At 44.1% G+C, this 24,087-nt stretch overlaps 1 protein-coding gene across 1 annotated transcript in view; it reads left to right on the plus strand.

Moving 5' to 3' along the window:
- Window positions 1–24,087, plus strand: part of LOC144820053 (long-chain-fatty-acid--CoA ligase ACSBG2-like) — an 860,084-nt gene that overhangs the window by 352,017 nt on the left and 483,980 nt on the right. The window contains exons 5-6 of the mRNA XM_078677707.1: window positions 19,136–19,216; window positions 19,886–20,035. Coding sequence (XP_078533833.1) covers window positions 19,136–19,216; window positions 19,886–20,035 — 231 coding nt within the window. The remainder of the gene's footprint in view (window positions 1–19,135; window positions 19,217–19,885; window positions 20,036–24,087) is intronic.

Genomic DNA, 24,087 nt, shown 5'->3' on the forward strand with positions numbered 1-24,087 from the left:
AATAGGATGGCAGCGCTGCACGGGGCAGGGACAAAGGAATGGTAACTTTTCATAACAGTGCACAAGTATATATACTTAAACAAAATACATGGTATTCAATACAATAGGCGTAGCAGTGGGCAGGGCCTGTAGCAGTCGCGAAAGATAAGGCAGAAAGTAGGTGTAACAAGAGGCGTGAACAGGGCGTATACATAGACATGTGATGTAAACGTAACGGAATATGTCACAAATGGGGCGGAAACATGGAGGGGGCTACCGAAGGAGCCGGGACCTCTAACCTAGTGGTGCGCGCAAGCTGGCAATGACGTGTTACTAGGGAGAAGCTGGGGGCTATGACTTCTGAGCTAGAAGGAGAGACAAAAGTCTGGAGAGTCAGAGCGACATGTACCTAAACACTATCTAGTATCTGATGTTTAGAGAACATGTTGATAGAGTCCAAAAGTTATCAGGGTAAAGGCTAACAGACACTAAGACTGGTGCATGCATTATTCTACATGTAGTGTGTGTTGAGGAATATTAAATGACCATTAATACAGTATTTCTCTTACATGGAGACGTAAAGGCTAGACGATGACTGAAACTATTGATGCGATTCAGTAGCTTTAGGAATGCAGAGAAGGAGAGCTGGACTGATAACTAGAATCATAACATACTCTTGGCAGACTGGCAGGCAGAGCCAGGTCGAGCCGGGCACTGTGAGGCAGGAAGTAAGTGAAGGGTCAGGGATACAGGTGGGGGCTGTATCGCTCCTCAGCGAGGGTTCAGGAGACAGGAGCTGAATCTGGTGTCCGGGCCCTTTTGAGGCCTAGAAACGGGGATTTTTACAATGAAATAACGTGCACACTGAGAAACGTGGCAACGTAACTTTACATAGGCCTGATGCTCGTAGCTTTCACGAGAACTGGAAACTGGCATACTAGAGATGGACACAACTGTAATTGCGTCTTTAATCGATCATGGGGGATACATATGCATATTAATCATGCACATACAACATAGGATGGGGGACACGTAGGGACACAGAACATGGCAAAATTTACTTTTCCACATTCCCTCCTTGTCACTACGATTCCATCAGGAAACATCAATATTCATGATACCGTCAATCATTTCATACAGTATCATTTGCTCGTCTCGAATTTTCTTGGAACGAGATCTAGGACGGGACTTGGGACTAGGAATACAAGAGGTAGCACAAATGCCGCAAATCGCAGGGCCACATTGTATACAGAGGCAGCAACTGAATATGATCGCTACTGCAATACCTAGAAATGACAATACTTTCCATCCCCAGGCAGAAATTATACTCCAAAACCAACCGGACCATGTCCAGGGGCCTGGATCCTGGTGTAACTGATGGGCAATTTTATGAAGTCTGGTTATAGCTGAATAAACAGACGGCGCGTTATTAGGAATGAAAATGCAGCAACTAGATCCGATGACTCTACATGCTCCTCCTCTATCGGCCAGTATGACGTCAAGAACGAGACGATTTTGGAGCACGACAAATCTCATAGCAGATTGCTCTTCGGTTAAGTTACCTAGGGCAGAGGCAGTCTCATTCACTACTGCTTCAAGGGTTCTGGTTAACCTACGGATTAACTTACTATTCTGGATAGGTCCTATAAAGAAGAAGAAACCTCTATTGAAGTCTGTATACTGTTCTAGAGCAGTTTCAGTTTGATCGACAATCGGGGACTCAATCTCCCTTCTATGTCTATTGTGTACTAGATGTGTGTTTCTATGATAATCGGATGGGGCTAGAAAAACTGGTGGCAGTAGGAAGGCAATGTAACAGGTTCCCTCCCAATCGAGGGGCAGACGAACATATGCGGTCTGACCACAAACAAAATAAGAATGACGTGAAGCTTTGAAAATAGATTTCCCACTGTCACTATACTTGACAATAGTAGTACAATCACTGTGTCCTACATGTACGGAACCATTATTTCTGACACATAATTCGCCTTTGACTGGTAGTACTGAAATAGCAGGTAAGTCTGGAGTAGGATCAGACTGAACATTCAGAACCATGAAATTCGAAGAATAATTACCCAAATTATAAACTTCATTTTCTAGATCTAACCCTGTTCTGTGGGGAAGACCTTGCTTGTCTGGAAAACATGTACTATTCAATAAGGATATATCTGTTGTGGATGACGTTAACATGGACCAGGCTCCACATGAGCCATTATGTGAAAACGGATAAGGAAAAAGTGGCAGAACTCCCTTCGGTGTCTGGAAAGGGGGGAGTCGACCACACACCCAACAATTAGTGGCATTGCTGGTCTGGTGTGAATAATGTAACATACGGATAAATGAATTGTTGCGCATAGCAAGACGATAGGATAGTTCATGAGGAGGCAGATCACTAAACGTGTGCTCTACTGTAGCATTAGAAAACTTATTTACATGAGAAATTGGAAAACATAAATGAAATGCATAGCTCGTGCAGGTAACCATCAAGCTGAAAAACAATATAAAACTTAGAAAAACGATACATCGGATTGAGTTTTGACTAACTCTCTCACTATGGGGGTCTATTTCATACATGTCAGATACCTGTCTAACCGTTTCACCCAGGGGGACTTAGACAATTAAACTGGCTGACTTATTTTACTAGACCGGAGCTTACTTTTATACTCCTGTTGCGGAGTTTTCTCTAACAGGGGAGGCTTGGTATCAATGTCATTTGCGGGACAGTCCTTAAGAATAGTATCTTGGCAGTCTTTAGGTAAAATGCAATCCTTGGCAAAAGATTTAGGTTTTAGTCCATGAAATTTCTTGACGTGAGACAGATGGACCCACCCCTTACGGCCCTCCAACTTCACAGCCGTACGGGTGGTCAGAAGGACTTGCTTCGGCTCCTTCCAGCGAGGCTCCAGCGGACTCGAACGATCAAAATTGCGGACGAGGACCAAGCTTCCTGGAACAATTTCATGCGGTTTCACCTCGGTATTGTCGGGAAATGCAGCGGCAACCTGTGAACGACAAGAGTGTAGGGCAGACATCAAGGAAGCTAGGTAATCTGTCAGCATATTACTGGAAACATCTGTAATACTTCGGGGTCTAGGTGTACCCCACATATTCGGGGGGCGGCCGAATACGACCTCATAAGGGGACAGACCTGATCTGGAATGTGCGACCATGCGCATATAAAATAGGGCGACTGGCAGGGCTACTAGCCAGTCTACACCTTTCTCTTTGCATACTTTGGCAATACGGATTTTCAGGGTTTGATTATGTCTCTCTACGAGACCGGCTGCTTCTGGATGGCGTACACAATGGAACTTCCACTGGTACCCTAACAAAAGGGAAACATGCTTCATGAGTTCAGATGAGAATGGCTGGCCGTTATCAGAATACACGACCCTAGGGAGTCCATAGCGGGGGAAGAATTCACGAACCAACTGCTTGGCAGTGGTCGCGGCTGTATAATCTGGGACTGGATATGCCTCTGTCCACCTGGACAAAGCGCATACAACTACAAGGACATACTTGAAACCTCGACATCGCTCCATCTGAATATAATCCATCTGGAGGACTTCAAAAGGGTGGTCAGGGGGCTGGAATCCACCTTGTTCCACCGGAACACTTTTACCTGGATTGAACTGACAACATATCATACAGGTACGGACTTTCTGCTTGGCTGCAGCTCGTAAATGCTTGTTGGACCAAATGTTCTGGATACTGTCTATCATGGCTTTTTCTCCTAAATGTGCAGGACTATGTGCGGTATTAATAATGACTTGAACCATTGAGTCGGGGAGAAACCATGTGGCCTTTCCCTTCGTCAACCATCCCTGATCTGTCTGGACTCCTCCTTGTTCGGACCATTTCTTGATTTCCTCGGGAGTAGCATGTGACTGGATATCTATGACATCTTGAGTAGGGTCCTTAACTGTCATACAAGTAGTCGGTTCTAGAGTGGATGTCGGTGTCTTGTTAACTGGTATGTCTGGTGTCTGTGCTGTAAGCTTGGCTGTTCGATCTGCTAGATCATTACCTTGGGAAATAATGTCAGTAACTTTCGTATGTGCTTTGCACTTCATGATAGCGATAGCTGTCGGTAAATGTATTGCATCTAACAGAGCTTGAATAAGGAACCCATGCTGAATCTTGGTTCCATGAGAAGTCATGAAACCTCTCTCTTGCCAGAGCACTCCAAAGTCGTGTACGACTCCGAATGCGTAGCGTGAATCTGTGTAGATATTAACTTTCAGGTTCTTGGCATGTATGCAGGCTTGAGTCAGAGCAACTAGCTCTGCTGCTTGAGCAGACAGGGTGTCAATACGGTGTGTTTCAATAACTTCAGTGTCAGTAGTCACTGCATACGCGGCTACTAGTTCTCCTGTATTTGTTCTCATACATGAACCATCCACATAAAGTGTCAGGTCGGGATCTGGTAATGGAATATCTGTCAGATCTTGTCTTGGCTTAGTCATAGTGTTAACAACTTCCACACAATCATGTGTGGCAGGATTTGAAGTAACTGACGGTAACAGTGTAGCAGGATTTAGAACGTTGCAGCGTCTGATTTCTATGTGTGGCTGGAACAGTGTCAATTCATAACCTGTTAAATGTGCAATTGTCAAGTGCTGAGTCTGTGTTCGGTTTAAAAGAACTTCCACGGAGTGTGGAACTTGTACTGTCAGGGAGTGTCCTAACACTATGGAATCACTTTGTCTGATAGCTAGAGCTGTGGCTGCAACTGACTTGAGGCACGCAGGCAGAGCCTGGGCTACTGGATCTAGTGTGCTTGAAAAATAAGCACAGGGCTTGTATTGTCCTGCTTGATCTTGTGTGAGAACAGATAATGCAGTACCATCACGTTCTGTGACAAAAAGTGTAAAAGGCTTACTGTAGTTCGGTGTAGCTAGAACAGGAGCTTGGCATAAGGCTTTCTTTAACTCATTGAAACTAAGTGTATGTTCAGATGTCCAAGGGAGGACAGTCGATACGGCTGCCTCCTGTGTCGTTAACTGTATCAGTGGCTTGGCTAGAAATGCATACTGAGGAATCCATTGTCTGCAGTAAGAAGTGAGGCCGATAAAAGCACGTACCTCCTTCTGGGTCTTGGGCTGAGGAAGACTCGCTATTAACTGGATACGCTCGGGTGTCAACTGCCTACCCCACTTGGACAGTAAGTGGCCTAAGTAGATCACTTGCTGGACACAGAATTGAAGCTTTGAAGGAGACACCTTGTGCCCCATCTCGGCTAGGAAATACAGGACTGTAAGTGATGCTCGCTCGCAAGCACGTTCAGAACGGGCTGTGATCAGTAGATCATCGACATACTGGAGCAGGGCAGTGCCAGTTGGCATGTGAATATTGTCTAGTTGTCTCTTAAGTGCATGACTGTAAATACTAGGACTTTCTGTGAAACCTTGAGGAGCTCGTGTGAATTTATAGCTCCTTCCATTTAAACAAAAACCGAAAAGGTACTGGCTGTCTGGATGAATTGGAACACTGAAAAATGCATTCTTGAGGTCGATTACAGTAAAAAATACAGCTTCAGAATCAATAGCTGTTAATAGGGAAGAAATATCTGGAACAACTGGGTACTGGGGAATGATACATTTATTGAGTTCTCGAAGGTCAATCACTAATCGATATACTGGGGGTGCATTTGGATCAGTACGTTTCATGACTGGAATGATAGGAGAATTACATACATTGGAGTCAGTTTCTACAACTACTCCTTGAGCCATGAGCTCGTCAATGATTTTGGATAAGGCTGCTACAGCCTCAGGTGGCAATCTGTACTGTCTGATTCGTGGTAACACTACACCTTGCTTGAGAGTCACACGATGGGGTGTGATTTGCATAAAACCAACATCAGTTGGACCTTGTGCCCATAGATGCTGCGGAACATTAGACAATCTCGGATCAAAATCTCGTAAAACATAGTGACCCTTGAAGTCACGCAAAAACAAACGTATTCCTTCTGGGGAACAACAAATAACTGCACCTAATTCTTTCAATGTCTTAATGCCTAACAAATTTTCTGGACATGACTTCGTAAGTAATAGATCAGTAGTTCGGGACAATGGACCAACTTCTAGAGTAACTGGCTTTGATATCTCGTTTACAATAGGCTTTCCTGAAAATCCAAGGGAAACATTTCTAGAGCCTGAGAGCGGAGCCCCTGGAACCTCGTCGTGACTAATAGTCGTCCTACTTGCCCCTGTATCAATCAGAAACTTTCTGTCTTTCCCTAATACTTGACTATGAACATAGGGACCTTCTTGATCTACAGGAATCTCGATGAGAGGCAAGCCTACCTCCCTCTCTAGGCTGTTTCATGAATACGCTTGATACTCTGGATACTCTGACTGTGCATACTGGTACATCTGCTGTGTAACATGCTGTGTTGCAGCAATAGGCTGCGGTGCTGGAACTGTCTGTTGTGCATTCTGTGGCTGAGAAGTCTGTGAAACTTGTTCTTGTCTAGGCGGACGTGGTCTTTCTTTAGTTTTACCAGTGGCTATATTGTGTTTCAGAACTGCACACTCGTTTATGAAATGACCTGGCTGTTTACAATAATTGCATGTCCCTTTAACGGGAGCTGCAGGATGACTGGCTTGATTCGGACCCCTCTTCTGACTGTCTTGTGGAACAGATTGTGCAACTAGTACTTTCATTTTCGTGTCTTTCATACGTCTTCTCTCGTGTTCTTGCTCTTCTCTGATTCTATTCTGGTGATACTGGAGCATCTGTAACATCTGGGACGGAGTACTAGCTTGCCATGTACTTTCGACTTTCAAAACTCGATTCTTAACTTGTGGACTTGAATTCTCGACTAATTTAGTAACAAAAAGATGAGGGTATGACTCGCTACTCGTCTTCAAACCACTGTTTATTATGAAACATTTCTCAAATCTGGAATAAAAATCACTAGTATCTTCGTCTTGTTTCTGTTTACAGGCTGAGATTGCATCCCAGTCTTCCTTTTTAGTGGCTAATAATCTAGGCAAAACTTGTATCAATAATTCTGGTAATTCTTTACATTTATCTCCAAGACCGGTACCTGGTACTCGTATCTTATCTTCAGCTTCTAGAGCTGTCCAATCGATCTTTTTCTCTCCCACCTCCCAATCTTTTTCCTTGAGTTTTTCGTATACCCCTGCGGGCAACAGGACTTTTAACATTTTAATAATATCTGGATACGTGTATTCTCCCATACGGAGCATGTCTTTTAATTCACGGTGGAACCCTGCTGGATCTTTGTCGTGACAGGGAATTCATTTCTTCATCTCTAAGAGTTCCATCTTTGTAACTGGGGTGTAAACAAATACTCGTTGCATTTCACCACCCGCTGTCCTAACTGGGTGTACTTCTTGTAACGGATGCTGTCTGTCTATGTAAAACGGTTTACTTTCTGGAGGTGAGACATGAACAAAATGTGGGTTCAGAAACGTTCTATATTTATGGCGCTGTTCTAGAATGACACTAATTAAATCGGTACCTAAACCTTTCCATCTATACTGGAGTAACTCGTTCAGGATATCATGTAACGGACCTGGATCAGAATGTTGACCCTCATACAGCGTAATGAGGTGCTGGATCATATACATACCCACCAGTCGCTGCTCGGCTGGGGGCAGTTTCAGAAACATTTGTGCCACTATTTCGTCTGGAAAAGTGGTAGAATCAGTAATCCATCGGACTGCTGATCGGGCTAGTTCTTGTTCATGCATGGTACTTAATTCACTATAACCGATCCGTGATTTCAGAATGTGATCGGTAGCTTGAAATACTTGTTCTAGAGAGCCTTGTTCTGGTGCTGGATGATGAAAGACTTTCTTGTGTTCTAGGCGTAAATGTCGGTCTGGAAATCTAGATTTACCTACATACGCTATTCTGGCAGTATTCTCGTCGTCTACCTCTTCAGTAGAAGAGTCATTTTCTTTCTCGCTTCCTAGGGCTTCTTTGCGTTGTTCGTGTAACCTTATTATTTCTTTACGTATTTTCTTGTACATACTCTCTATACTATTGAGTGTCTTGTGCTTACCCTCGGCTATATTATCACTCCACCTTGTCAGAACTTTCATTTCGGTCGGAACTTTAGTCGGGGAATCTTGTTCCCGTATTAAACAATTGATCAGAAACTTTAATAACATGAACTGGATCTCAGCTTTCCTGAGAGACATGACTTCGCCAATACTTTCTGGATCTTGTCCTGTACGAATGAAACGATACATTCTGTCTAGATCTTCTTTCATATTCGGTAGGGTGTCCAAATACTCGGTCACCCGTCTTACACGTAATGAATATATAACCATACTATCATCACCTGGGACCGGATCATAACGGCATTCGGTAAGAGCTCGTCTGATATCTGCAACAGACTGATGTTTGGGCGTGCGCTGTAACGCACGTTCATGTAACTCGACTGACGTTACACGTTTGTGTGGCGGCGGGGTTCCCGGAGGACCTCCTCCCGCGGCCCCTGAACTGGAATCGTCGACTGATACTCTTCGTGCTGGCAGAGTGACCAGTGTAGCGGGTACTTGTAATGTAGGTTGGACCGGGGGTACCGTAACAGGTGCTGTAACAGGTGCCCCGGTGACTGGAGGACCATGAATTACATTATTTACAGGAGCTGGTGGAACAGGATTTGCATATTCTGGGACTGTGTCGTCCAAATAGGACGAGAGAAAATTATCAGCTGCGGTCGGTTTGTGACGTAGGTTGGTCGGAACTAAGGGTGGCGGAAAATTACTGGATGCCTCCGGGGTTGCTTTTGGCAAGCCCTCGGCAAGAAGAGGATACATACCCTTAATGAGGGCATTTCTCTGTCTGTCTGACTGTTCGGTCTTAACTCGTTCACCTATCTCGATCAGTTCCCTTTCTTGGGCTCTTTCTGAGGATTCTCTGCTTAATTCTGACTTTCTGATTTCTTTTTCTGTTCTTTTATGAGATTCTTTGCGCCATAACTCGATGGCATCTTTCTGTGACTGTCTGGCTTTCTTTTTCCATAATGCTTCTTCTACTCGCATGATGCACTCTGCATCCCATGTACCCGATACGGGCCATCTATACTTTTCTTCTAACTGTTTGGTGTACTCCACCCACAAATCTAGATACAATATGGCACTTATGCCATGCTTTTGATACATAAAATGACCTGGACTGTCCCTAGGCGGGACAGGAACTGCTTCTTCTAACAGACCTTTTCTAGTTTTTAACTGACGTAACTTGGAAAACAATGGCATGACTGGGCTGGAGTCTAGACACAATACAATACACAATGAACACGATAATTACTGAAGAAACACCACTTTCATACCACGACATTGAAATACATGAATGACATTTAGGATAACAGTTCGGATAAAATACTATATGGAATACCAAAATCAGAATACACAAATTTCTCGAGAACAGAACGGACTAGAACAGAAACTAGATGCACTGCTAAAACAGTACGAAACTTACCGGTCTCATAAAGAGACACGTCAGGACCCGCATCCACCTAAGTGGACACTTCGTGTTGGATCTGTGTACCCAAACCCACGGACCAGAGACAACGCAATTGACCCTGTCTAGATACTACCCCAGCAACGGTACTCACCGGGCAGCAAGAACGGAAGGCCTCGGACTGGACTGGACTGCTACGACGACGGACGGACGAACTTCGGACTTCTGTTACGGGTGGGCCTCCGGATACCTCGGACCTTGGACTCTCGGCTTGGGCTCTGGTCGGGACTCGCCGCGTTCCTCCACCGCCTCGTCTGGATGCTGGACCGCAACCTCCGTCTCCTCCGTGGGCCTGAGGGATACTTGAAGCAGAAATATCTGCACGTGCACGGTATGGTTCCGTCACGGCTGCAGAGGATCAGGGGGCTTGCGTGGCTTCACCGGCGCGTGGGGAAAGGGCATGTTCCTGTTCGGGCGCCATTATGTGGTAAATAAATAAATAATACCTCTATTTTTGACTGGATATATAATAACAGATAGCTCAATAAATAAGAGTCAAGATTCGAGGTAGCTGGAGTTGGCAGGTTTAATACAGCATAAAGGACAGGAACAGGACAACCTGCACGGGAATAGGATGGCAGCGCTGCACGGGGCAGGGACAAAGGAATGGTAACTTTTCATAACAGTGCACAAGTATATATACTTAAACAAAATACATGGTATTCAATACAATAGGCGTAGCAGTGGGCAGGGCCTGTAGCAGTCGCGAAAGATAAGGCAGAAAGTAGGTGTAACAAGAGGCGTGAACAGGGCGTATACATAGACATGTGATGTAAACGTAACGGAATATGTCACAAATGGGGCGGAAACATGGAGGGGGCTACCGAAGGAGCCGGGACCTCTAACCTAGTGGTGCGCGCAAGCTGGCAATGACGTGTTACTAGGGAGAAGCTGGGGGCTATGACTTCTGAGCTAGAAGGAGAGACAAAAGTCTGGAGAGTCAGAGCGACATGTACCTAAACACTATCTAGTATCTGATGTTTAGAGAACATGTTGATAGAGTCCAAAAGTTATCAGGGTAAAGGCTAACAGACACTAAGACTGGTGCATGCATTATTCTACATGTAGTGTGTGTTGAGGAATATTAAATGACCATTAATACAGTATTTCTCTTACATGGAGACGTAAAGGCTAGACGATGACTGAAACTATTGATGCGATTCAGTAGCTTTAGGAATGCAGAGAAGGAGAGCTGGACTGATAACTAGAATCATAACATACTCTTGGCAGACTGGCAGGCAGAGCCAGGTCGAGCCGGGCACTGTGAGGCAGGAAGTAAGTGAAGGGTCAGGGATACAGGTGGGGGCTGTATCGCTCCTCAGCGAGGGTTCAGGAGACAGGAGCTGAATCTGGTGTCCGGGCCCTTTTGAGGCCTAGAAACGGGGATTTTTACAATGAAATAACGTGCACACTGAGAAACGTGGCAACGTAACTTTACATAGGCCTGATGCTCGTAGCTTTCACGAGAACTGGAAACTGGCATACTAGAGATGGACACAACTGTAATTGCGTCTTTAATCGATCATGGGGGATACATATGCATATTAATCATGCACATACAACATAGGATGGGGGACACGTAGGGACACAGAACATGGCAAAATTTACTTTTCCACACACAGACTGCCCATATTTCTTAGTGTTCCTGGGTAGCTGAGCTTCTGAGATCATCTCACAGTCTACTAAAGAGACATGGGTCATCTGTGCGGGACCCCACCCACCTTGGACATCAATCTCCTCCCCCAAGGCTACACTAACCATCTGACGTGGCGGAGCACCAGTGGGTGCTTGTTTACCAAACAGGCAGCACCTGGTATCATTCGCCTTATGACCCAGGTCACCACACTTGTAACATTTCAGGGGCCCCTGGGGAACAGGACTACCTGTCGGGCCCATCTCGGTTTGATGTGTGGACTGCAGCGGCAACACCCTTACGAGACAACGGCAACAGCTCCAGCGGCTACGCTCTTCTCCACGATGCGTGAAGCTTCCACTCGATGCGATAACTACGGTGGCGACATCCAAGATGCGTTGGCAGCAGCTCCGACAGCGTCGCGCTTCTCGGGGATGCGAGGTGCTCTTGGTGATGTGACAGTTCCAGCAGCGACACCCTCCTTCGGAGTTGCGACGGCAGGCACAGCGACGGCGACACGCTCTGGCCTCGTTGCGAGATTCTTCTCCTGATGCGGTGCAGTGCGACAGCTCCAGCGGCGACAACCTCCTTCGGAGTTGCGACGACAGCATCAGTGCCGGCGACACGCTTTCTCTTCGTTGCTGCACGCTTCTCTCAGATGCGGTGCAGTGCGACAGTTCCAGCGGTGACACCCTCCTTCGATGTTGCGACGGCAGGCACAGCGACGGCAGGCACAGCGACGGCGACACACTTCTTCTCGTTGAGTCGCGCTACCAGCTCCCTGCGACACGCAGTTCCTCTGAAGGCCCAAAACATCAGCAGGCACTTCCACAAAAACTCCGGGGAGCTTGGGGGGTGAAGTCTGTTGTCCCTGAGACTTCAGCAGGAGGCAAGCTCTTTTCCAAGCCCTTGGAGATCCTTCACAAGTTGAAAGCAAAGTACACAAAGTTCCTTTCTCCTTCCTTTGGCAGTAATTCAACCACTGCAGGCCAATCCCCCAAGCAGCACTTCAGCTTGGGAATAGTCTCTCCTCAGTTTCTTCAGGTTCCTCTCCTCAGTAAAGGTTTCTTCTTGTAGTCCAAAGTGATCTAATTTCATGGGATCAGGGTACCAATATTTATACCCCAAAATCCTTTGTTCTCTGTGGGGAGAGGGGCCTTTGCCCAGTGCAAACTAGTTCTGAAGCACTCTGTTTACCAGACTTCTCCTTTCCTTTCACAGTGCAGGGCATGCGTATCAGACGCCCCACAGGAGGTGGAGCCAGCAGTGTGGAAGGCAAGTACAGTCCTGGAGCACTTTGTTTACAGGACTCCTCTTCTTTCAGTGTGCAGGGCAGAGACATCAGCTGCTCCCCAGGGGATGGAGCCAGCATTGTGTAAGTCAGGCACAGCCCTATTCAAGGTTCAGGTGCAACTCCTCCCTCCCATCTAGATGCAGATCTCTCTATCCACCACCGGGTGACTCAGCCTATCTTCTAGAATTCCCCAGCCCTGTCATTCACAAAACCAGATATAGGAATACACAAACTTGCTGAGGCAGGTTTGAATGGTTAGACAAGCAAATACCTACTTTCTAAAAGTGTTATTTGCAAACACAAAATATTAAAATAAACTTTACTAAAAGATGTATTTTATTATTAAGTTCAAGCATACTAAACTCAAATTTCTACCATGTTCTCTGAGACAGTTAGGATTATAAAATGTAACAATTTTAACAGCCCATTCTGGCCTATGGAGAACAGGTAGCTTTGCAATAGTGAAAAACAAAAATGGCTGTAATTCACTATAAGGACAGGTCACACACATCAGGGCTTGTCCTACCTTATACTTACAATGCACCCTGCCCTTAGGCCTACCATAGGGATGACTATGAAAAGGAAAGGTTTAGGGACTGGGAAGTGGGTGCACTTGCCCAGTCAGCATGACAGTACCAGACTGCACGCAGGCTCTGCAATGGCAGAACTTAGACACATTTTACAAGGCTGCTTCTGTGGGTGGAACAACCTGTGCTGCAGACCCATCAGCAGCATTTGGATTACACGCCCTGGCACACTCAGTGCGCTAGACTAGGGTCTGACAAGTAAACCAAATAGCCAAACATGGAACCACTGATTAGTTCATCAATTTACAATAGGGAGCACTTGCACTGTGGCACTGGATAGCAGTTGCACAGTGCCCAAAGCATCTAATACAGGAAAATACACATGAGGCAACAGCAAAAATGGAAGGGAGACCCACAACAAAGTTGCCAGGTCTAACAACACTCTATCACAGTTTTTTTAATGGAATAATGAATTCTTCATCCAAACATCTGAAACATCTATAGGGGAATTTTGCGGCGCCGGCGTACGCCAACCTTTTCATGTACCATTTCGAACAAGACAACACTCTGAATGGATAGACAACTTATTGTTAAACAAAAGATACATAGATGACATCTTTATTCTAAACTGAGCCGGCCCTGATTAAAGCCATCGAAACACTCAATCAGGTAAATGATCGAATAGGTTTCACGCACAATATTGACAAAAACACTATAAACTTCTTGGATGTAACAGTACATCATGCCAATGGAGTTTTGAAAACCACGGTACACACAAAACCCACAGACAGAAACAACCTTTTACATTTTAAAAGTTTTCATGAGCCAGCTTTAAGAAAACATCGTCCTTATTCACAACTACTAAGACTCAAACGAATTTCCTCCACAAAAGAATAATTCGAAGAAAGTATGACCAATACCATCAGCAAATTCAAAGACAGATTTTACCCGGAGTATATTCTGGAGGAAGCTGTAACCAAAGCAACCGACATTAAACGAGACCAATTACTTGCACCAAAATGCAAACCACCAGAGGATCCTAGAATGACGTTAATCTCCAAATATTCTACCAGAAGCTTCAACATTAAGAAAAACATTTTGAAACATTGGTTACTACTCACGCTGGAAGAGGATTTCAATGCAATCTTAGCAAAATCACCCAGATTCGCGTACTTACGCATGAGGAATATTAAAGAAATTCTTAACAGAGCTGATGACACCAAACCGCAGACGTACAAAGGGACCTTACCGTGTCACAATTGTGGCAATTGCAACACAATAATAAAAGGCAGTCAAATCATGCACCCCGACAAAGGTACATCCATGAAATTGAAAGTTACAGCCACATGCGATAGCAGCAACCTTATATGATCAAATGTCCTTGCGGATTGGCCTATGTGGGCAAAACTGAACAGAAAACTAAAACACGCCTCATAGAACACAAAAGTAACGTATGTACCATGAATTCAAAATCACCGTTGGAAACTCATTGCAACACACACCACCATAACCCTAGTCAGTTACGTTTTCTAGTTTTAGAACAATCAGAATACCTCCAGGAAGAGACAATACACAACATTTACTACATAGGGAAATATATTAGATCAACCACCTTAGTACTGTTCAACCAAAAGGTCTCAATGGACGTGTGGATTTACATTGTTTTCTATAACACACACATGGATGTCTTTCACCTTCACATCATTTGAAAAAAAACAACATAGGCAACCGATACTTTGAACAGAACTTAATGTAGAAGGACAATTGGCTACAATTTACTATAAAAGTGAGTGTTTTATTGTTGAGAACCATTGTGCCACTTATTCGCCATTTGACAATTATTATGTTATTTATTTGCCATTTTTAATCTTCTTTTTGCATAGAGTTGTGTATATTAATCTTCATTTGTAATGTACTACGTATGATTTTTAATTTTGTCATTTCATGATTAATTTTCATGTGATTTGAAAACTGTATCATGTTATTGATTTTCGTATTTTTAAATCAACAATAAAACACTCACTTTTATAGTAAATTGTAGCCAATTGTCCTTCTACATTAAGTTGTGTTCAAAGTATCGGTTGCCTAGGTTGTTTTTTGTCAAATGATACCTTTTCCCTGACCTAGGAACTATAGTATCTATATCTTCAGGGGGTCCTTGTTAAATATACGCCATTTCACCTTCACATCAACATATGACATAGTGCTGCACTTGTTCATAGAAAACACGAATATAGCATAAGATTGTACTTGGTATAATTAGAGATTTTTTAGACATGTTCATAAGGGCTCCCGGTAATTTGTACTCACTAAGGTGTTATTGTACATTTTGACATGTCTCATTTTTTAGAGATGTTCACAATTACACTGTTTTCATAACATTGTTTTCCAAATTATTTTTCTAATATTATATTTCAAAATTAGTGTCAGATTTATTAGAAGTCATCCCAACATTGTGACATTTGTTCACCTCAACCATTTTTTTCACTATTTTGTTTTTCTTCCGTTCACCTTTCACCTTAGAGCTTATCATCTTTTTTGTTTCTAAACGTTTTTCCGATGCATTTTTCAACCTCCTTTTCTGTTTCGCTTGATTTTTACGCATCATGTTTCACCACATCCGTCTCTTGGACCCGACTCCACTTCGGTTATTGGGATCTTTTTTCGTCACCCGTATTCCCGTCCGAGGGGGTCTGTCTTCCATGTCTATTTACAACGTCATGACGTGAACACTTATACAAGCGCCGGTTCACGTATTGTCAACAGCTATGGCGTATCCCGAGTAGGAACACTTTCACATCGTTTTCAAGTAAGCGGGGGTAATGACTTGAGGAACTCTTTATTAGGCAGTGCCTTGGGTGGAAGACCCGTTTTTTTACGCCTACACCGTTGTCTTGTTACAGTGTGTAAAGAAACTCCATTATACACGGAACGCTTGTTTTGGCGTATAGCTTTACATAAGTGGCAGCATGCGCATGATTTTAGAACACTCATTAAGTATTTACATCCACATGAACATTTGTATCACTGTACTCGTTCACAGCTATATCAATATACCCCTGGACCTTTACCATCGTGTTCCCACCGGGATGGTAGGACCGGATATCTATCTAATCGTGAGCGATTTTCGGTTACATTTGTTGATTGTTACACATTCGCATCCTCGCACGTTCCACCACTTGGGTCACTTACTCTGTTGCCATACTCACCGGCTTTTCCACGAGATTCTAACGTGTACATTTTCAGTCACTTTTGTTTATCTATTGCACTCCCTGGTACTCGAGTACTTCACGCGCATTTCGAATGCACTATCTTTTCACGTATTCACTCTATTTTCATAATTTGCATGACGTGTTGCACCCATCATACTATTCACAAACTTCATTTAAGTAAGGCTTTTGCAGTATGTAAATGTCACATGAAGATAAAATGTCAGTTATGTAGAAACATTGTGGTTATGTTAATTTGTTGTACTGATTACTCAATTCGCTGTGTACTCTACTTGTTTGTAGATATTTAAAGTTCCCTGATGAAGGGCAAGTCCCTAAATGCATTGGGCATATAAGGAAATGATTATGATACAAATAATAGTTATGGTGAAGAATCAAACATCATAATAAAACAAGAACAAAAGAAAAAAGAAAAAAAAGCGTATTTCGAAATTCTTTGAATTTGTTATTACATGTACATATAACATGGTGGTTAATGGTATTACATTTACCACCATTCTCATGGCATCTATTGACATTGTTTTTACCGGTCATAACATTGTCATGTACATACTTCACAGGGTACATCAACATCACATTTACTGATATTGACATTGTTACGTGTACATTTACTATGGCGCACGTTGACATCACATTCACTGATATTAACAGTTAAAAGGCAAGGGTGCCAGTATGCATCCCCGCTGTATGCCTCTATTTGTGCAGTACATTCAGCCATTTTAAGGTCAGCCCCAATAGTAGTTTTAGTGTAAAGGGAGTATATTGCAGGGTGGTGGGTTGGGGTGGGAGTAGCATGGTGGGTGCCCCACTTAGTGACTTATGGTTGACATCATCGAGCGTAGCACTATAATAAAAGAAGCATGGATAGAAGGGATGAATACATTGGTGACTAGAGTTGTAGGCTTGATGAAACAAAATGATACGATTTTCTTCTGCTCAGCTCTCGATTTCCCTCAATAGTATCTTGGTTTTCTTGAAAATAGGATGTATAGACCCTCTCTGTGGCAGGTGGCTGTTGTAATGCCGCTTGGTATTGCAGAAAAAAATCAGATGCTCAGGTAGTGTGCGTCCGTCTTGTAGAGAAATCCATGAATGCTGTTTGATCCTGGGGTCCCAGCTTAGTAGTGTTTAGCGTCACTGGAGTACAAGCACTGGATTGCGTGATTAGAGTGCTAGGAGACCGGCTTTTGTCAAAATGAGAGATTCACATTCCTGTACTGGAGCTTTTTTATACGTTCCATTGTGTGCATCAAGCCTACCCATTTACCAGGCTGTTTGCTGGCTGTCTAGTCGGTTTAAGATTGCAGAATTCTGGCTGGTCTTTTTATCTTGTCCCTTTATGGATTGGCAACTACTTTTGGTCAATTAATTTCCTTTTTAATTCCTACATCAGTCTATGGTTGGTACATTTTCCTTGCATGTTTTAAATTGACTAAAGTTTAAGTCTGCAACTGAGTCTCTTCATGCCTATTTAAGATGCAATTGTTCCAACTGACTTTTAATGTTTGAAGTCAAAGTATGATGCCATGTATGATGGGGCAAGTCAGTGTAGAATAGTGAAGTTGGAGCAAAAACAAAATACAGGCCTTGGTTGCCAGAGTGTAGTCTTCTGGACAAACTCTTGAGTGGTTTTGAACACCCTCGCCCAGGGTTTGAATAATTGAATTAGAAGGATCTGCATCGAGCCTCCCTGCGAAATGGGCACAGCTTGGAGACCATATGCAAGGAAGAAGCATCCTAGGTACTTCTGTAGCTCTCCTTACTGGAGAGCCCTTTGCCCGGATGTGGGACTGTCCTATGAAGGGCCTAGTGAGATTGTTTCATTTGTTCCTCTGGATGTTTGAATCGGAAGGATCCTCGGCATCGATCCATCCACATGGACACAGATTGTAGATCATCCTGTGCAAGAAAGAAGCATTCTAGGTGCTTCTGTAGATCTTCTTACTAGAGAGCCCTTCGCCCGGATGTGGGAGTGTACCCTGAAGGGCCTTAGTGAGATTGTTTTATTTGTTCCTTTGGATGCTTGAATTGGGAGGATCCTTGAATAAGAAGGATCCTCGGCATCCATCCATCTTCATTGACACAGCTTGTAGATCATCTTCTGCTAGGAAGAAGCGTCCTAGGTTCTTCTGTAGATCTTCTTACTAGAGAGCCCTTTGTGCAGCTTGGGACTGTGCCATGAAGGGCCTTAGTGAGATTGTTCCTTTGGATACTTGAATTAGAAGGATCCTCTGCATCGATCCATCCACATGGACACAGTTTGGAGACCATCCTCTGCAAGGAAGAAGCGTCCTTGGTTCTTCTGTAGATCTCCTTACTAGAAAGCTCGTCGCCCGGATGTGGGACTGTTCATTGAAGGGCCTTAGTGAGAATGTTCCATTTGTTACAGTTTGTCAAATCATAATTGCAATCAAAACTATTACCCATATTGTGATCTGAGACTTTAGGGGAAGGTTAGAACTAAAAACAAACTAAATGGGCAGTAAGAAAAATCTGAATGGTTTGGGGTAGAACGAAATGGGTTTTAAGAGACCGCACTATTACAAATGAGACGGCTCAAAGAATCCAGTTTCCTTTAGTTCTGTTATTTTGTGTCCTCAAACGTCATTGCACGACCATCACTGATTCCCAGGTACAAAGGAAATCACAAGCTTATATTACAAGGCAGTCTGTCGGCTTTTCATGAGAGCCTTTTGAAATGTCAGACACCAAAGAAGCCCAAGTCCTCGCATGTTAAGATGGACACCTCTTGCGCATCTCACACACTATTATCCAAGGCACTCTCTTGAGGGGCGGCCACTTACAGGACATGTGTACACCCCATGAAAAAGACTGCTTTGAAATCACTGTAGAATCCAAGGGTCTACTGCAGATACTTCCACTGAACTGTGCAATCCATTTAAGGTTCACCCAGTCTGGAGTTTTTCATTTAATCAGTCTTTGTCTTAACTTTTCTTGCTTCATTCAGATACACCACCAGCTCCCTCATCTTAAGGCCATTGTCCAGTACCACGACGAGCTCAAGGAGAAAAGGCCGAACCTGTACACGGTAAGAGATGCGCAAGCTCCCCATGGTCTGAACCTTGCTGCTGTAGATGTAGACACAATCTGATCACTAATTGATGCCGCAAGAGGGAGACTCCTGTCCCAAATCATAGAAGCAAAGCTGCTCCTCAAGGTTGTCCACGTCCTATGCTAGGAGTTCTACTGGGAAAGACTATGTTATGAAGTGTGCTTCAAAGTAGGTACCTCTGTCCGTCCTCCCCTCGCGGTTGTAGGAAGATGCCCAGTAGCACCGCACAGCGACCATGAGCGAAGGAGCTTTGGGAGGTGCTAGAGTTCTTTCTGCTTCTGTATTCCTTTTCTCTTAACTGCTTTATTATCCCAATGGCTTGTCAAATACTAGACAACAGGTTTTGTTACACACTTTGTGAGATGAAGTGCTTTTCAAAGTCTGTGTTATGTGGCTGGTCCTCAGTGAGGTGAAGTTGAGCCTCTGTTGGGGCATCATTATGAGATAGTAAGGGATGGCATCCTCCTATTGATGTGCCACAGCTGTGTACATGCGGGGCTTTCTCCAAACTGTAGTTTGCAACCCCCTTGTAAACTCCGCTTAATCAGTCTATTAATTAGCACGTTTGATGACTAATTGAGAGTAGTCGCACCCAAACATTCCCCCAACGTGGTCTTTTTTTGATTTGGGTCTCTCTGTCTCCAGTGGAAAGAGTTCATCCAGTTGGGGAAGGATGTTCCTGATTCTCAACTAGATGACATCATCGCCTCTCAGAAAGCCAATCAGTGTTGTATCCTGATCTACACGTCTGGGACCACTGGACAGCCCAAGGGGGTGATGCTGAGCCACGACAATGTGAGTAACTGCAAAGCAAATGGTCATCTAGTACTTGATACCACAAAGGTTTTTATAGGATGGTATCCTTGCTTTGATCACATGTTTGTAGGCTGGTTCTGTTACTAAACGTTTCCTTGCTTCAGTAGCTGTGGTGGTATAAACTGCCAAAGGCCCTCACAGGCGGTCGACAACATTGGCTGGTCTGTCTGCAGCACAAAGGTGTGTGTTACTTCTCAACAAAAAGGGAAATTGTGATGATGTTCCTCCTACCATTTCCATTTCAAGGTCCTGGTGATTATAATTTGGACTCTCAGCATATTAAGGTTTTCTTCAGTCTTTCCCTTGAAGTATCTTCTGTGGGTATAGAGCACTATTTTGGGTAAGAAATTGTGCTTGCTTTTGGGGAAATGGAACCCAGGCAGATCTTGTGGGAGCAGTCTGCAGTCACACAGCATTCAATCATGGGTAATATCCTGGTTCAGATGGACCCCTTCTGTTTTATGCACGGTCACTTAGGATAGTGGGAGCGGATGAAGCTATTCTGGGGTTAGTCACCTCATTGAGCACTCAACATGCCACTGGTCCCTGTGGCATCCCCAATTTGGAGCACCTCTGGAAGCTTAGTCAGGCATATTTGCCGACTAAGGCATACAAATTCCGTGATTGTATTCTCAATGAAACCCTTCTTACCTGACTTTCTGCCAGTATCAACCTAAAACATGTGCATTTGTAAGGTTTCCTCACTTCAAGGGGTTTTTGGGGCTAAGAAACTGATGTATTACCCTGTTCAATTCTTCTCAATGTTTCGATGTTGTGAGGATAAAAGGCAAAGGGGACGAGCCTATATCCAGACCAGTGATATGGCTTCAAAAACAGATGCCTTGATTGATGCATTAGACCTGTCTGCAGGGGTTCTATATCCAGAACTTGCTCTGAACTTGGACGATGCATAATTCTTCCCACAGTGTTTGCCAGCCTTAAAGTTGTGTCTTTGCAGGCTTATGATTTAGAGTGGTCCTGGAGTCGGAAGCACAATGGCACTGTCACTAAAAGCACTGCCACTTTGTTCAATGGAGTGTTAAGTGGTATTTGTCACCAAGGACAGCTGTGAGCATCTCTGGATAGGATGAAAGTTGACATATCCTGTTCTTTGGGGGGTTCAGTGCTCATGTCCATATATTGATGTGAGCCCGGCTCCATAGGCTCCACCCTCCATAGACACTGACTTCTCCCTTAAAACCATAACTGACTGCTCCACGCAGATTCACATTTCTAGAGCATTCTGGCCCAGACCATTTATTTAGTATACTAATCACTTATACCTACACCCTCCAGCACCAACACTCGTAAGGAAAAACCAAAAGTTGTCCCTCTACCAGGAGCTTTGCTACTCTCATCTTAACCATAAACACTCACCTGCCGAATAGCTCTGTAGGAAGAAAGACTGTAACCCAGCGCATCATCCGACTGGAGATAAAGTGAAAAAAAAACGTAACACGTCTTCATCTATGCCCCCATGATCTGAAACGATGTTCCTTTTTTCTCCCAAGCTGCTGCAGCACAGAAAATGTCTCTTGAAAGAACCCTACATCAATCTGCAGTCAAGGACTACTGTCCAACTAGCACTTCTATCACAGGTCAGCTCTTTGCTTTCGACCCTGTGCAATGCTCCGCTCCCATTGGCTTGGTTTGCTGTCTAGGCCTGGGTATAGTTCACAGAGTTTTGCTACACGGATGTCCACAAAGTTAAAAAAAACCTCTGTGAAGTTCCGAGAGTGGCGGAGTACAGCGCGAACTGCAGTTTGTGCTGGTATTCCTGCAGCTCGGGTAGAGATTCTACACAAGCGGGAGCTCACAAATTTACCGTTTGCAATCGGGAAAAACTCCGCTGCACATCGCAAAGCAGAGTTTTCTGTATATAGAAATCTCTGAGAACGGAGGAAAGTTCATCGCCCAGGCCTAGTTTGCACCATAGAAACCGCACAAGTTTACATGAGACCCCTACTCTGCTTTCCTTGTAGTCTGTTGGTGCGGCTGCTGCTGTGGTTTCCTAATGAAGACTTGATGTGTGCACCACAGAGACTGGAGCACTTTTATTTCTGCCTGTAATTCTAGCAACCGGGTGTTGCCTTGTGAAATGATGGCAGGTGTCAAGATGCACCATCCTCTTAGAGACCGCTTTGGACTCATGGAAGTAATACAGGTTATTCACTGCCTGCCCTCCGCTTCACCAGTAAGAACAGCGTGTAGGATCCAACCTGTAGATGGAGACCTTTCAAGAGGTTCTGGCAAAAGGTGCCACGAAGCTAGGTGCTCTGAGCACAACTCCAGAATCACCCTGATAGCTCTGTTTCAAGGAGTTACCAAACCAGCCGTGGCATAATCCTTGGCCCCAGACATGACAAGGTGGCAGCTCACCACAGCAAGAAATCAGGGGCTAGATGTAGGTAATTCTATTTTACCGACTCATAAATACCGAATTTTACCGATTCGGTATTTATGAATCGGTAAAATAGAAGGAGGGAGATGTAGGTAAAATCTTTATTTGATTTACCGAATCTGTAAAAATCGGTATTTACCGAATCAGTAAATACCAATTCGGTATTGCCCATTGATTCCTATGGGCCTTGAAGCCCATAGGAATCAATGGGCAATACCGAATCGGTATTTACCGATTCGGTAAATACCGATTTCTGCAAGGGTGCAGGGGGTGTCACTTTGACATCCTCTAGCACCCCAAATACAGGCACGTCTAACATGTGGCACACATACATGCCCTAAGGGCATGTCTGTGTGTCACATTGAACAGGAGTGCATGCACAGATGTGCATGCACACCTGTATTCGGTATTTTACCACCCAATAGGATTGGGTGGTAAAATACCGACTCTTAAAGGCATGTGGCACTTTCTGAAGTGCCACCTACATCTCATTTACAGAATCGGTAAATTTACAGATTCAGTATTTTACCGATTCTGTATATTTACCGAATCAGTAAATTTACCGATTCTGTAAATGACATGCCCCCTACATGCCAAATCCTAAATACCGGTCGGTAATGGCCGAAATCGGCCGTTACCGCCCGGTATTTTGGCTCCTACATCTGGCCCCTAGATCTTTAAACCTCTATTTCTTATTCGGGGACTAATGTGAGGGATTACAAATGCCTATGCATCAGGGGTGTACCCTTCATTCTGGGGCTTTTTATTTTCAAATTCATTACCAAGAACAAAATAAATGAAGATTGTCCACTTCCGAAACAATTGCATTTGTCTACAAAGATGTGTACAATCTTATAAAAGATTAGGTGCTTTTATTCTGTGAATGGATGTAACACTTAATATAAAACTTGAGCATTGGGTGGTATACTTTGTTTTCAGTTTTCATCCAGCTCAGGGGATGTTCACGTATAAGGGAGTTGCTGGTTGGAAACATGTGCACGTGTCTGTCTTAGTGAAAATACATTTGGAAGCAGATAAGATCTGTTGCCACAATGAACATGCATTTCAAAGAACAAAAAGGGTGTCTTTGAAGTGTGTGTGGCACAGTAAAACATGGCTACAAATGGCAATACGTTCAACCAGGACAACAGGGAAAAGGAAAATTAAGTAGTACCCCAATCACAGCTCAATCACAGGAAGGACAGCCATCAAGCTGAAGCAGTACTTTGTCCATTCTCCAGCCAAAAGAAGTGGCAGCACCACACCCTGTCCAGTAAGAAAGCAGTAAAGAAGAGTGACAGTGAAGCCGACAAATGGTAAGCAATGGACGGCTATAAGCCCATTTTATACAATGTCTCTTGCATGTGCTGTCGCAGTCAACACCTAAAAGTGGGTTGCTATGCATCCGCACTGATTTTGAATGAAACTGCTGCTGTTCTGAAAGTGCATTCTTTCTATCTTGATTTTAACCCCTTCGCTGCTAGGCCGTTTCCCCTCCTGTGCTAAGCCTTTTTTTGGCGTTTTGGGGTAGTGCGCGCTTAGGCCCCTGTAACTTTTTGACCACAAAAGATATCCACGCCAAATTTGTGTCCTTTTCTTCCAACATCATGGGGATTCTAAAGGCGCCCAG

This window comes from Lissotriton helveticus, chromosome 2_1 (assembly GCF_964261635.1).
Source record: "Lissotriton helveticus chromosome 2_1, aLisHel1.1, whole genome shotgun sequence".
Taxonomy (NCBI): domain Eukaryota; kingdom Metazoa; phylum Chordata; class Amphibia; order Caudata; family Salamandridae; genus Lissotriton; species Lissotriton helveticus.